Source organism: Myotis yumanensis, unplaced genomic scaffold (genome assembly GCF_028538775.1).
Source record: "Myotis yumanensis isolate MYYU_CA2020_CCGP unplaced genomic scaffold, mMyoYum1.0.hap1 SCAF_16, whole genome shotgun sequence".
NCBI classification, from domain to species: Eukaryota; Metazoa; Chordata; class Mammalia; order Chiroptera; family Vespertilionidae; genus Myotis; species Myotis yumanensis.
Genome location: NW_027223767.1, coordinates 17829357 through 17843992, shown reverse-complemented (window position 1 = coordinate 17843992; position 14636 = coordinate 17829357). Strand labels below are relative to the sequence as shown.

General features: G+C 37.8%; 2 protein-coding genes across 3 annotated transcripts in view; both read left to right on the top strand.

Annotated features, from left to right (window-relative positions):
- Positions 1-14636, top strand: part of PAFAH1B1 (platelet activating factor acetylhydrolase 1b regulatory subunit 1) — a 70504-nt gene that overhangs the window by 34886 nt on the left and 20982 nt on the right. For both annotated transcript variants that reach the window (XM_070394265.1, XM_070394266.1), the window contains exons 3-4: positions 13354-13438; positions 13676-13750. In XM_070394265.1, the coding sequence (XP_070250366.1) occupies positions 13354-13438; positions 13676-13750 (160 nt within the window). The remainder of the gene's footprint in view (positions 1-13353; positions 13439-13675; positions 13751-14636) is intronic.
- LOC138993631 (mitochondrial import receptor subunit TOM7 homolog) lies at positions 10688-11137 on the top strand. The gene has a single exon (XM_070392866.1). The coding sequence runs from the start codon at positions 10749-10751 to the stop codon at positions 10914-10916; it is 168 nt and encodes a 55-aa protein (XP_070248967.1). The 5' UTR covers positions 10688-10748; the 3' UTR covers positions 10917-11137.

Sequence of the window (14636 nt, the reverse complement as noted above, 5' to 3'; positions counted from 1 at the left end):
ATTAAATACAACCTCATTCAAAATTTAAACAGAATTTTCCATAAATTTGACTGACTTAATTCTAAAATTCATCTGGGAGAGAAAAATAGTTGAAAAAATTTTTTTAAGGATTAATAAGAAAGGAACTACCAGGCTGGCATAGCTCAGTGGTTGAGCGTTGACCTGTGAACCAGGAGATCATGTTTGATTCCCAGTCAGGGCACATGCCTGGGTTGTGGGCTCAATCCCCAGTGTGGGGCATGCAGGAGACAGCTGGTCAATGATTCTCTCTCATCATTGATGTTTCTCTCTCCCCCTCTCCCTTCCTCTCTAAAATCAATTAAAAAAAATATTTTTAAAAGAAAGGAAATGATTGTACCAAATATTCAAACATTACTGTAAAGTAATAAATAAAATACTGTGGGGTAGGCAAGTAAAGTTCACGTCAATAGAGAAAAGGTGAGCTGTTTGGCAAAGTATTAGTACAAGATTGTACTAAAAATAAACTTGAATCCAGATGAAACTTTTTTTTAATCTTTATTGTTGAAAGTATTACGTATGTCCTTCCCTTTCCCTACATTGACCCTTTCTAGCCCACCTTCACCCCAGTCCCTCGCCACCCCACTGTGTGTCCATGGGTTATGCATAAATGCATACAAGGTCTTTGGTTGATTACCTTCCACCCACCCACCCTCCCCGGCCTTCCCTCTAAGATTCCGCACTCTGTTCCATGCTCCCATGTCTCTGGATCCACTTCGTTCATCAGTTTATTTTGTTACTTAGATTCCACATATGAGTGAGATCATGTGATATTTGTCTTTCTCTGACTGACGTATTTCACTTAGCATGATATTTTCCAGGTCCTTCCATGCTGCCTCAAAGGGTAAGAGATTCTTTTTTACTGCTACGTAGTATTCCATGGTATAAATGTACCACAGCTTTTTTATCCACTCATCTACGGATGGGCACTTGGGCTGTTTCCAGATCTTAGCTATTGTAAATTGTGCTGCTATGAACATAGGTGTGCATACATTCTTTCTGATTGGTATTTTGGGTTTCTTAGGATATATTCCTGGAAGTGGGATCACTGGGTCAAATGGCAGTTCCGTATTTAATTTTTTTACTCCATACTGTTTTCCATAATGACTGTAGCAGTCTGCATTCCCACCAGCAGTGCACTAGGGTTCCCTTTTCTCCACATCCTTGCCAGCACTTGTCATTTGTTGATTTGTTGATGGTAGCCATTCTGACAGGTATGAGGTGATACCTCATTGTCGTTTTAATTTGCATCTCTCTGATGAGCAGTGACTCTGAGCATTTTTTCATATGTCTCTTGGTCATCTGTATGTCCACTTTGGAGAAGTGTCTATTTAGGTCCTTTGCCCATTTTTAAATTCCCATTGGATTGTTCGTCTTTTGTTAAGTTGTATGAGTTCCTTATATATTTTGGATATTAACTCTATATCAGATGTATCATTGCCAAACATGTTCTCCCATACAATGGGCTTCCTTTTCGTTTGTTGATGGTTTCTGCTGTGCAGAAGCTTTTTATTTTGATATAGTCCCATTTGTTTATTTTCTCCTTATTTCCTTTGCCCTAGGAGATGTATCCATAAACATATTGCTACGAGAGATAAATAATGGTGTTGGGAAAATTGGACAGATACATGCAAAAAAAATGAAACTAGACAGTCAACTTACAACATACACAAATAAATGATTCATCAGACAGCAGTGAAATGGTAGCCATATATTATGACTTGACCCATACTAACTCCAAATATATAAATTTATTATTAGCAGTATTGTTGATTATTTACTATTCTGCTTTTCAATGCAGGGTAAACACTGCTCCATCAACAACAAATAGAACCTAATATTTAGCCAGGTAATTGAAGTGTTTTGTTTATTTTAATGAAGCTGGTATAGATGTCTATTTAAAACCCATATCCCAGACCAAGAAGTACAAATAAGATGAAAAAGAACAGTATTCTATTGTACACACTTCTGCAGGAATAACGTTATTAACTGCTAATGAAAATTAGAATTTTTCTGGGATCTTCTGACAAGATTTTTCTTTGCTCTTAAAATGCTTTCTCATCAGTTAAGCCATCTTTGGAGTTAGTACTTACTCTCACTTTATCTGTCATCTTTTTGTTTTTTTAATCCTCACCCAAGGATATTTTCCCATTGATTTCTAGAGAGAGTGGAAGGGACGGGGACAGGGGAGAGACAGGGACAGGGGAAAGACATCAGTGTGAGAGAAACACATCAATTGGTTGCCACCTGCACACGCCCTTCCTGACTAGGGCCAGGTATGGAGCCCGCAGTGCAGGTATTTACCCTTGACCGAACTCGAGACCCTTCAGTCTGCAGTCCGACACTCTATCCACTGAGCCAAACTGGCTAGGGCTTATCTGTCATCTTGACCCCACGCTGATACTCTTCTTTTGGTCTAGATTTTAAAAGTAGCTTCAAGTTGAGGAAAGGTCATTTTTCCACAGTTCAGTTCTCTGAAAACTTCCATCTCCCACTGAAAGTCATAGTCCAAGAGTAAAGCAATCACATGCTGGAACTTCAGAGCCAATTAGAAAGTCATCATACACACTTGCATTGGTCAACCTTATTTACCACAAGGCTGAAAATGCACAGTCCTGGAAAAGGTAGCCTCCTATGCACACATGTAACATTTCAAAAGAAGAGGGCAATCTGAAGGGGGCTGAGGTTTGATCACCAAAAGTCAGCACAATGAAAACAAACAATAATGAATAATGGGCACTAGAATTCAAATTAATAGATGTTTTAAAGCAGGGGTGGGAGCCTTTTTTCTGCCAAGGGCCATTTGGATATTTATAACATTATTCGCAGGCCATACAAAATTATCAATTTAAAAGCCTGGTCCGTGGCTCAGTGGTTGAGGGTAGACCTATGAACTCAGACAGTGATAGTGAACCTATGACATGCGTGTCAGAGGTGACACGCGAACTCATTTTTTTGGTTGATTTTTCTTTGTTAAATGGCATTTAAATATTTAAAATAAATATCAAAAATATATGTCTTTGTTTTACTATGATTGCAAATATCAAAAAATTTCTATATGTGACACAGCACCAGAGTTAAGTTAGGGTTTTTCAAAATGCTGACATGCTGAGCTCAAAAGGTTCGCCATCACTGAACTAGGAGGTTAGGGTTCAATTCCCGGTCAGGGCACAGGCCCTGGTTGCGCGCTTGATCCCCAGTAGGGGGCAGTGTGCAGGAGGTAGCTGATCAGTGATTCTCTCTCATCATTGATGTTTCCTCACTCCCTCTCCCTTCCTCTCTGAAATCAATAAAAATGTAAAAAAAAAAAAAAAAAGTAGCCTGCTATTTTTGGCCAAACATTTAATTAACTCACCCCTAATGTCTTGGCAGGGCCAGACCAAATGATTTTGCCGGTCTTATATGACCCTCTGGCTAGACATTCCCTACCCTTGTTTTAAAGAGATGGAAGGGTGTGTGTGTGTTTGTGTGTGTGTGTCAGTTTTCAATTCCATGTTGAACACCACATTACAAAAGAACTTTTTAAAAATAAAGAAAAGATTGAGGGAAAATTAAAAAAAAATCTAAACAGTTGAATGACCTTCTCCTCATAAAACTTCAATCACATCTTCTAGCTCCGTTCCCAGTTCTTTTGGAGTGTGATTATCAGCAATTCTCTGACCTTCAAAGAGGAACCTTCGTGAATTCATTGGAAATCCTTGTCTTTGACACTGAATCTTTGCATTACTTGAGATTTGTTGTCATTTTTACTTTGAAGTGAATCTCACTGCTATACTGTCCAGTTACTTTGAGTCTAATTTATTCTTCTTATCCCACAAGTCCTCAGTTGAAGGTTTTGCTTCCTGATCAGACATGGTTGATGGTGGCTTCACCCGGGGTCTTCGCACAGTTGCAGCCTCGGGTAGGCAAATCTCACTCCAGAGTTTACAAATCCATCTCTCTTCCCCATGGCACAACACCGAGTCTGGAGGGACTTCTGCTATGTCTCCTATGAGATGACCTGTTCTAAGGGATCTTCACTTGTATTCTTTAGGGCTTGACTTACTATGTGATGATTTTTCTTTAGTTGCTATCCTATCTAATTTGCTTGTATACTCCTGACAAAATATGTCTTTTTAAAATACCACTTTCATTAAACTGCTTTTTCTTGCCTTGCTTTTCCTTAAGAAAGTTTCTATTCTGTCTTTCTAGCCATTTCTCTCATCTTAATCTCATTTTCAATATTTATAGATATTAAATAGATGGATTGCTTTTGGAACAATTTAGAATAATAATAGTGATTATAGGTGTCCTTGTCTTGTTCTTGACAGTGCAGATATTTCTAGGATTTTACTATTGACTATTATATTTGGTTGAAGTTTTGAGAGATTTTTTTATTTCTTTAGAGATTTCTTTTTAAATTATTAATGAGGCAATATCTTTTTAAATCTTTTTTAATGTTAATGAAGACCTTTCCATTGTTAAGAAATGTTTTAAAATCAAGAATGTTGAAGAATCTGATCAAATATACATTGAGATCTCCATCATGTACTATTCTCATTTCCTTTCTCCTGCCTATAGTGCCTTCTTTTTTTTGTTTTTTCTTTAAGGCCCAGTTCACATCTTGCCTTTATAAAAAGATTTCTCCATTGAATCTCATTTCTCTCTTTTTAAATTAGGTTTCATACACTTTGGTAACTTTGGTTTTGCTCCTCAGATCAATTTACAAGTTCCTACTGGATGGCAAGGGACCAACCTACAGTAATCCTCTTTTATTTTTCCTGGTATAAAGCTGGGAATATAAGAGACATTCATCCTTTCCTCCTTCCTACTTTTATAGTGAAAATTTGCTGTACATTTAAAAAAATGTAAATTTTTAACTTTCTCAATACATGGTAGTATATTGACTATTCCTATTGTACAGCCTAACTTTTCCTTATGGGTTTTTTAAGTATGCAAAATAATTTTTTACTGAATTCTAAATGGATCTCACAGTTAAATAAAATAAATGTCTTATAATTACTATAGATTTACATTAAGTTAGAGGGAAAGGGATAATATGTTTTAAAAGTTGCAAATTGTACTGAGGAACTGAGGCAAAGTTTCCACCTCTCTGCAGACATTGCTGACCTTTGACTAATACTAAATCATGCAACTTCTTTTTAAATGTCAGTCAATAATATATATATATATATCATTAACTTGAAACAACATAATTGGGAGTCTAGCCCAGTTAGAGTGAAGTCATATAATATCTTCACTTATCTTATTTTACAGTTGTAGAAAGTAAAGAAGCAAACATAAATAAGAAGGGAGTGGATCAAAACTGAACTGTTCAGAGGTGCCCTCTGTTTTGTGGTTTCATTACTCAAAAAATTTTGTCTAAATATGAGAATATCCCTAGCTGGTTGGCTCAGTGGATAGAGTGTTGGCCTGCGGACTGGAGGGTCCCGGTTCAATTCCAGTCCAGGGCACATGCTTGGGTTGCGGGCTCGATCCCCAGTAAGGGGCATGCAGGAGGTAGCCGATCAATGATTCTCTCTCATCATTGATGTTTTTATCTCTACCTCCCTCTCCCTTCCTCTTTGAAATCAATAAAAATATATATATATATTTTTTAAGGAAATAGAATTGACTAGACTCTTCTGGGACTGAGTTGTAGACTTTATACAACACCAGTATGTTGTACAATTATCCCTAATGGTATCAGACTCATTAAAATTTTAATTCTAGCCCAGCCAGCATGGCTCAGTGGTTGAGCACTGACCTATGAACCAGGAGGTCAAGGTACAATGCCTGGTCAGGGCTTATGCCTGGGTTGCTCTACTGTGGTTGTGCAGCAGGAAGCCTATGAATGATTCTCTGTTATCATTGATGTTTCTATCTCTCTCCTTCTCCCTTCTTTGAAATCAATAAAAATATTTTTTAAAAATTACTAAATTTTAATTCTAATTTATTTGCTTTATTTTCTACATATATATTGCTTTTGGGGGGATTCAGTATTATATTATTGATCCCATCTGATATCTCTTTTCTTTTTCTAAACTTTTACATGTCGTAGTGTTATTAGCTAAACATTTACCTTCAATATAAAGTGGTCCATCACTGATATTTTTTATTTTTAAATTATAGTTGAAGTACAATATTACATTCATTTCTGGTGTACAACCCTGTGATTAGATATTTATATAACTTAAGAGGTGATCACCCCCAATAAATTGAGTGCCCATCTGGCACCATTATTGACTGTGCTGTACTTTACGTCTCCATGATTATTCTATAACTCCATTTTGTACCTTTAAATCTCTTCACCTTTTTCACCCATTTCCCCAACCCATCTCCCATCTGGCAACTGTTAAAATGTTCTCTATATCTAAGAGCTTGTTTCTGTTCTGCTTGTTCTGTGTATTTTGTTTTTTAGATTCCACATATAAGTGAAAATATGTGGCATTTGTCTTTCTCTGTCTGACTTACTTCACTTTGCACAATACCCTTTTAGGTCCATCCATATTGTTGCTTCTGGCAAGATTTCATTCTTTGGTATGGCTGAATCATATCCATTGTATATATGCACCACTTCTTCTTTATCCATTCATCTACTGATGGACACTTAAGTTGCTTCCATATCTTGGCTATTGTAAATAATGCTACAATAAAATAAACATAGATGTATACATCTTTGATTTAGTGTTTTGAGTTTCTTCGGGTAAATACCCAGAAGTGAGTGGAATTGCTGGGTCCTTTTTTGTCTCATTTTAGTTTCTGTTTAAATGTCTATTTTGTCTGGTAAAAGTACTGTTACCCCAGCTTTATTTTGTTTTTGTCTTGTTTCCATTTTCATGATATATCCTTTTCCATTCCTTTACTTTCAGCCTGTGTGTCATGTAGACAGCATATGTAAGGGTCTTGTTTTAAGTAATTGTTGATAGATATATTTATTGCCTTACTATCATTATCATTATTATTATTATTATTATTTTAATCCTCACTTGAGGATATGCTTATGATTTTTAGAGAGAGGATAAAGGAGAGAGGGAAAAAGATAGAAACATCAATGTGAGAGAGAACATCAATTGGTTGTCTTCCATATATGTCCCAACTGGGGTTGGAACTTGCAACCTAAGTATGTGCCCTGACTGGAAATTGAACATGCTACCCTTGGTTACACAACCAATTGAACTATACCAGCCAGGGCTTATTATTCATATTTTTTTATTTTTTATTTTATTTTTAAAAGACCCTTTAATATTTCTTATAAGACCAGTTTAGTGGTGATGGACTTTTTTATCTTTTTCTTGTCTGGGAAGCGCTTTATCTGCCCTTCAATTCTAAGTGATAGCTTCACTGGTTAGAGTAATCTTGGTTGTAGATCCTTATTTTTCATCACTTTGACGATTTCGTGCCAATCCCTTCTGGCCTACAAAGTTCCTGTTGAGAAATCAGTTGACAATCTTATGAGAGCTCCCTTGTAAGTAACTATTTGCTTTCCTCTTGCTGCTTTTAAGATTCTCTCTTTGTCTTTAACTTTAGCATTTTAATTTTGATGTTTTTTGGTGTGGGTCTCTTCGGTTCATCTTGTTTGGGACTCTCTGTGCTTCCTGGACTTGTATGTCTATTTCCTTCATCGGGTTAGGGAAGTTTTCCATCATTTTTTCAAATGTTTTCAATTTCTTGCTCTCTCTCTTCTCCCAGTATTCCCATGATGTGAATGTTAGTATGCTTGAATTTGGCCCAGAAGCTCCTTACACTGTATGTATGTATGTATGTATGTATGTATTTTTAATATATTTTATTGATTTTTTTACAGAGAGGAAGGGAGAGGGATAGAGAGTTAGAAACATCGATGAGAGAGAAACATTGACCAGTTGCCTCCTGCATACCCCCTATTGGGGATGTGCCTACAACCAAGGTACATGCCCTTGACTGGAATCGAACCTGGGACCTTTCAGTCCGCAGGCCGACGCTCTATCCAGTAAGCCAAACCGGTTAGGGCTATCCTTATTTAAAAACAATTTTTTTTTCCTGTTCTGATTTGGTGTTTTTTGCTTCCTAATATTCCAAATTGCTGATTTCTTTTCTGCTTCATCTACTCTATTGTTGATTCCCAGTAATTTATTCTTCATTTCAGTTCGTATATCCTTTATTTCTGACGGGTTCTTTTTTATGGTTTCCATGTCTTCTTTTTTTTTTTAATCCTCACCCAAGGATGTTTTTATTGATTTGAGAGAAGGAGAGGGAGAGGGAGGGAGGGAGGGAAAGAAGAAGGAGGGGGGAGAGAGAGAGACATTGATTGGTTGCCTCCCATACGCACCCTGACTTGGAATCAAACCCACAGCCTTTCGGTATACAGGATGACTCTACAACCAACTGAGCCACGCCAGCCAGGGCTCCATGTCCTTTTTTATGCTATTGAAGTTCTCACTAAGTTCTTTGAGTATCCTTGTAGCCATTTTTTGAATTCTATATCTGATAGTTTGCTTGTCTCCATTTCATTTAGTTCTTTTTCTAGAGAATTTTCCAGTTCTTTCATTTGGGACCTATTTCTTTGTCTCTTCATTTTGGCTGCTTCCCTATGTTTGTTTCTGTGTATTAGGTAGAGCTCCTGCCTTTCCTGGACTTGGTAGAGTGGCCTTGTAGGTGTCCTGTAGGGCCCAGTGGTGCAGCCTCCCTGGACCACCGGTTGGCGACTACTGATCTGGAGGATGCTCTAACCAACTGAGCTACTTGGCCAGGGCTCTCTCCCTTTTGAAACTCCACACATAGGTGTGGGGCCAGCCCTTTCTGAGTCTCCACCCTTCCTACCAGTCTCCATGTGGCTTCTTCTTTATATCCTTTATTATAGGACTTCTGTTCAACTAGATTTCAGGCATTCTAAAGGGTGTCAATTCTGTAATTTAGTTGTAATTTTGATGTGGTGGTGGGAGGTTCTGAGCAGGGTGTTTACCTACACCTCCATTGTTTCTTGGTGTGTGTGTGTGTTTTAATCCTCACCTGAAAATATGTTTTTATTAACTTCAGAGAGAGAAAACATCAATGTGAGAGGAAAAACATAGATCAGTTGCCTCCCATCTGCGCCCCAATTGGGGATTGAACCCACAACCTATGTGTATGCCCTGACTGGGAATCAAACCTGCAACCTTTTGGTGCATGGGATGATACTCCAACCGACTGAGCCACCGGATCAGTGCTATGCCGCCATCTTTACCGGAACTTCCCAGCTGCACCTTCCCAACTCCAATATTTTGCAGTGCTCGTTGGAAACCTTATTGTGGAATGGAATACTGAGGCTTCTTTAAGTTCTGGAAATGTACTTGTTAAATTCAACAGGAACCTCTTAGTAGCCAGATTGCTTGGATACTTCTTTTATTGTGGTTGTTAATCCTCACCAGAGTTTTTTTTTTTTTTTTTTTTTTTTTTTGAGAGGAAATGGGGGTAGAGAGAGAGACATAGATGTTTCTCTCTTTCTAAAATAAATAAAAGCATTTTTTTTAAAAAGCTGTGCATGCGCATACATGGTGATGTGGACATAGAACATGGCATGAGAAGACGGTGCTGAAAGAGGTTAGCAGTGGCAATTTCAAAGTATGGAATTTTTTTTTTTAAATCCTCACCTGGATATCTTTTATTGATTTTTAGATAGAGAGGATGGGAGAGAGCAAGAGAGAGAGAGAAACATTGATATAAGAGAGAAACATTGATTGGTTACCTTTCACAAATGCCCAAATGGGGATCAAACCCAAAACCTTTAAGTTTACAGGATGAAGCTTCAACCAACTATGCTACTGGACCAGGGCAAAAAAAAATTTTTTTTAAGTCCATTAAGATTATAATCGCTATAATTTGTGCATATGTAACATTTTCATATTACCTGTTATATGAGCTTCAGAGTTGTAAACTGTGTGCAAAGTTGAGGCAAAGTTTCAGGCATTAAGGCTTGATTGACCCTGAAGGTAGGAGTAGAGCTAAGGAGCTTGTAAATATTTACAAGTACCATATAAGATTTGTTTACCCTTGACATTTTGCCCTTAATTGCTTGCTGTTGGTTTTTTAGATGAATAAAATAAAGCTAAGAGATAGATGTAACTTGTTTCCCTTATTATTTGGAATATTCTAACCAATAGGAAATTTATTTTTGTTTAAGGTTTGTAATACAGGTTTTGGCAACACAATATTTGATGGAATGTTTTGAGAACGCCTTGCATTCCTATTTTGTTTTAGAAGGCCCAAGTAGAACTAACTACCTGGTAGAAATTAAGAAGTAGATCTCAGCTCTGTGTAAAGAAGATATTTCTTAATGAATCAAATGATCTTAGTGGAGTAGGCCAGAAGGCATAGGCTGTGACATGAGCAGCACATAGGCATAGACTCACAATAATAGTAAGAATTTACATTTCCTCAACTCCCTTATCCAGGAATATGATGTGCTGACCTTGTCTTCCACTAGTTATTGTGCTTTTTTAAAAATATATTTTATTGATTTTTTACAGAGAGGAAGGGAGAGGGATAGAGAGTTAGAAACATCGCTGAGAGAGAAACATCGATCAGCTGCCTCCTGCGCACCCCCCACTGGGGATGTGCCCGCAACCAAGGTACATGCCCTTGACCAGAATCGAACCTGGGACTCTTCAGTCCACAGGCCGATGCTCTAGCCACTGAGCCAAACTGGTCAGATAGTTATTGTGCTTTAATCATTGTTATGGAACATAAAGAAAGAGAATTTCGGTGCTCGCAGCGCCGCCCGGGCCGTCACCATGGTGAAGCTGAGCAAAGAGGCCAAGCAGAGGCTGCAGCAGCTCTTCAAGGGCGGCCAGTTTGCCATCCGCTGGGGCTTTATCCCTCTCGTGATTTACCTGGGATTTAAGAGGGGTGCAGATCCTGGAATGCCTGAACCAACTGTTTTGAGCTTACTTTGGGGATAAAGGACTGTTTGGTCATCTGGATTTGGAAGCAATCAATGGACAGTAACAACATGGAAGGTGTGCCCTCTGGCTGGCATAAGAGATGGGACGTCGTTCACACGTTCACCAATTGAATGGCACAGGGCTCTTCTCAGATGCATCTGGCAGAGTGGAGCCTCTACTGACTGATTTATGGTGGACTGGATCAAAATAAATATTTTTTAACAAAAAAAAAAAAAAAAAAAAAAAGAAAGAGAATTTCCTGTTATCTTTATTCACTTTTTTTATTTTTGTTTTTAACATGCCATTGAATTAAAACTTAATCTTAGCAATTTTATACTACTAGAGTGTTTTTATTTCCTAAAGCATTAGGTGGCAATGGCATTTACATTTATACAAGGGTGGTCAAAGCAGCATTGTTTGTAGTAGTAAATGCATGTTTCCATAGTGGAGTATAATATAGAAGAAGGCAGCTTTACATTTGATAAAGAATGATTGCTACACTGGCCAGTGTGGCTTTTGGTTGGAGCATCATCCCATACCAAAGGGTCTTGGGTTTGATTCCTGGTCATGGCACATACCCAGGTTGCAGTTTTTAGAGATATCTTCAAGCCATTAACAGTCGGTGAGCCCTGTCCTGTGTGTTCAGTGGTTAGAGCATCACCCCACACACCAAAGGGTCTGGGGGTCAATCCCTGGCTTTGTTGGGGTGCATACAAAAGGCATCCGATCGATGTGTTTCTCACATCAATGTTTGTTTCTCTCTCTCTCCCTCTCTCCCTCTCTCCTTTCCTCTCTCTAAAATCAATAAAAGCATATCCTTGGGTGAGGATTAAAAAAAGAATGATAGCTAAGATTAAGTGAGTTTATGTAACATTGTAAGACATACTAGTATGTAATGTACTGCGGTTTGTTTTAAAAACAAGTATTGATTATCTCTAGAAGACTACTCAGGGATGTGTGTTAATAGGTGGGTTATCTCTGAAAAGAAACACAAAACACTGGTAAAGTAATTGCCTCAGGGATGGAATATTGGGGGTCAGTGGTGGAAAGAATGCTTATGTAAAATTTGTTTAAATATATATATATATATATACACACACACACACACACACACACACACACACACACACACACACACTAGTGGCCTGGTGCATGAAATTCATGCACTTGTTGGGGGGGTCCTTCAGCTCTCGTGCAGTCTGGGAGCCCTCGGGGGATGTCTGACTGACTGCCTAGGCCCGCTTCCTGTGGGGAGCTGGCCTAAGCTGTCAGTCAGACGGCCTAAGCTGTCAGTCGGACATCCTTAGCACTGCTGCAGAGGCGGGAGAGGCTCCCGCCACCGCCGCTGCACTCACCAGCTGTGAGCCTGGCTTCTGGCTGAGCAGTGCTCCCCCTGTGGGAGCACACTGACCACCAGGGGTCAGCTCCTGCGTTGATCGTATGCCCCCTGGTGGTCAGTGTGCCTCATAGCGTCGGGTTGTTCCATGGTTCTGTTGATTTGTATATTTGCCTTTTATTATATAGGATTAGTTTTTTAAATTATTTAGATTGCTTTCAAGGAAATCCCAAGCAACTATTATATTACAGTGGACTTAAGGCTCAAAAATTGATAGAGGAGTAGGTTGTCTTAGGAGGGAGGTAGCTGATTTTCTCTTTGAAGGAATATAAGGAGAGCCTGAAAAGGCATCTGCTAATTCAGCTTCAATTTCTTTCTAAATGAATGTTTTTAGTCTGTGATGTTTTAGTCTAAGTTTATAGCTTATGCTCTTTTTTTCACCCACTCTTTTTTTTGTTTTGTTAATCCTCACCTGGGGATATTTTATTCATTGATTTTTTTTTTTTTTTTAAGACAGAATGGAAGGGAGGGGAGAGTAAGAGATAGAGAAACATTGATGTGAGAGACACATAGATCAGTTGCCCTCCCCATGTGCCCCAACTGGGGCCGGAGATTGACCCTGAAACCCAGATACGTGCTCAGTAATTGAACCCCATACTCTTCAGTGTGTGGGCCGACATGCTAACCACTGAACCACACCGGCTAGGGCTCACCCACTCTGAATGGTTTAAAGATGTCTCTAATATTAAAATACTTACTAATTATAATTTTATCAGAACAAGTCTTTCTGCAAAACTAAACTTCAGTTGCTAGTTCTTGAGTATCTATAACAAGTAGTAAGGGAAGGCTAAATGTAAACATGAATAAAATTGATGATTACTCTTACAAATTGATACCTATTAATATAAGCCATATCTTGACCTCTGTAGAGTGCCCACAGCTTGTAAGGTAAGCAACACATTAGAAACTTAAAGCAAAAAGCTCAAGAATAATATAATACATATATTATTAAAGCTGTACTTTGACAAAGCTAAATGTTTTAGAGGCTTAGGTGGAGCAGGTCCCTTTTTTGTGAAATACTTGTGTTTTTTGGAGTCATTTGAATTTGTTTTCTTTCAGAAATCGGGCTATAGCAGATTATCTTCGTTCAAATGGTTATGAAGAGGCATATTCAGTTTTTAAAAAAGAAGCTGAATTAGATATGGTATGTTTTACTTTTTACAATTATAAGTGGATTTTACTGAAGTATCAGCAATTAACAGACACCTCAGTTATTTACAGACCTTATCATTTGTTATTTACGTGGCACTAAACTTGGTTTTCAACCTTTTTTTAGTATAATAAGATTTTTAGTAATATTTAGTTAGACTCAGGGACAAATGATCTGAATGGCTTGAACTATCATAGCCATTTTTTAAAAGGTTCTCATTTTTTCCTCTAGAATGAAGAATTAGATAAGAAATATGCTGGTCTTTTGGAAAAAAAATGGACATCTGTTATTAGATTACAAAAGAAGGTAACTAAGTTTTTCCTTTAAAGTTGGTTGGTTATATTTGGCATGTTCTTAAATAAACTTTCTGAAAACATTGACATAACTTTCTGAAAATATTAACATAATTAATAATTATATTTAATCTTGAAAAGGCAAATAAGAGTATATTTTCTATGCATTAAAAAATACTTTGACCCAAAAAGATCAGAGCTGATTCATGCTAACTCGTGCAATCTGGGTACTGGCTGGATTGAATTTACATAAACCTGACTTCAGCGAATTGATACTTAAGAACTTGATCTTGTTTAGATGGGAAAAATTAATGGAGCCAATGTGATGCTGAGAAAAGAACACTAAAATGTGCACTTAGACAAGTTATTTTTATCTCTGAGCTTTTTTTTTTTTAACATTTAAACTCTTTATTGTTTAAAGTATTAGATGTGTCTCCTTTATCCCCCATTGACCTCTCCCCTGCCGCTCACCCCCCCACCCCACTGCTCGTGCCCCCGCACCCCCCACCCCCGTCCCCGCCCAGCACATGCCCTTGCCCTCCTACTGTCTGTGTCCATTGGTTACTCTTTGAGCTTTTATTTTTATGTGTAAAGTGAAGGCAATAAATAATATCCTGGTCCTAAAATTTATATTTTTAGTAGGCAAAGCTAGAATAAATAAATAAATTGTTGTAAAATGAATTAATGCATCAAAATCTCTTAGAAAAGTATCTAAAACATAGATATTAAATAAATGTTGGCTTTTATTATAAATAATACTAGCATGTAAAATGTAAACTTGGTTTGGGAAGAGTTTACTAAGAGTACAGACATAGAGAGACCAACACAGGTGCACTGCTCTTCCTCTAAATAGTAGATATAAATTGAATTTTTTATTTGAGTTAAGTAGTTAAGACAAA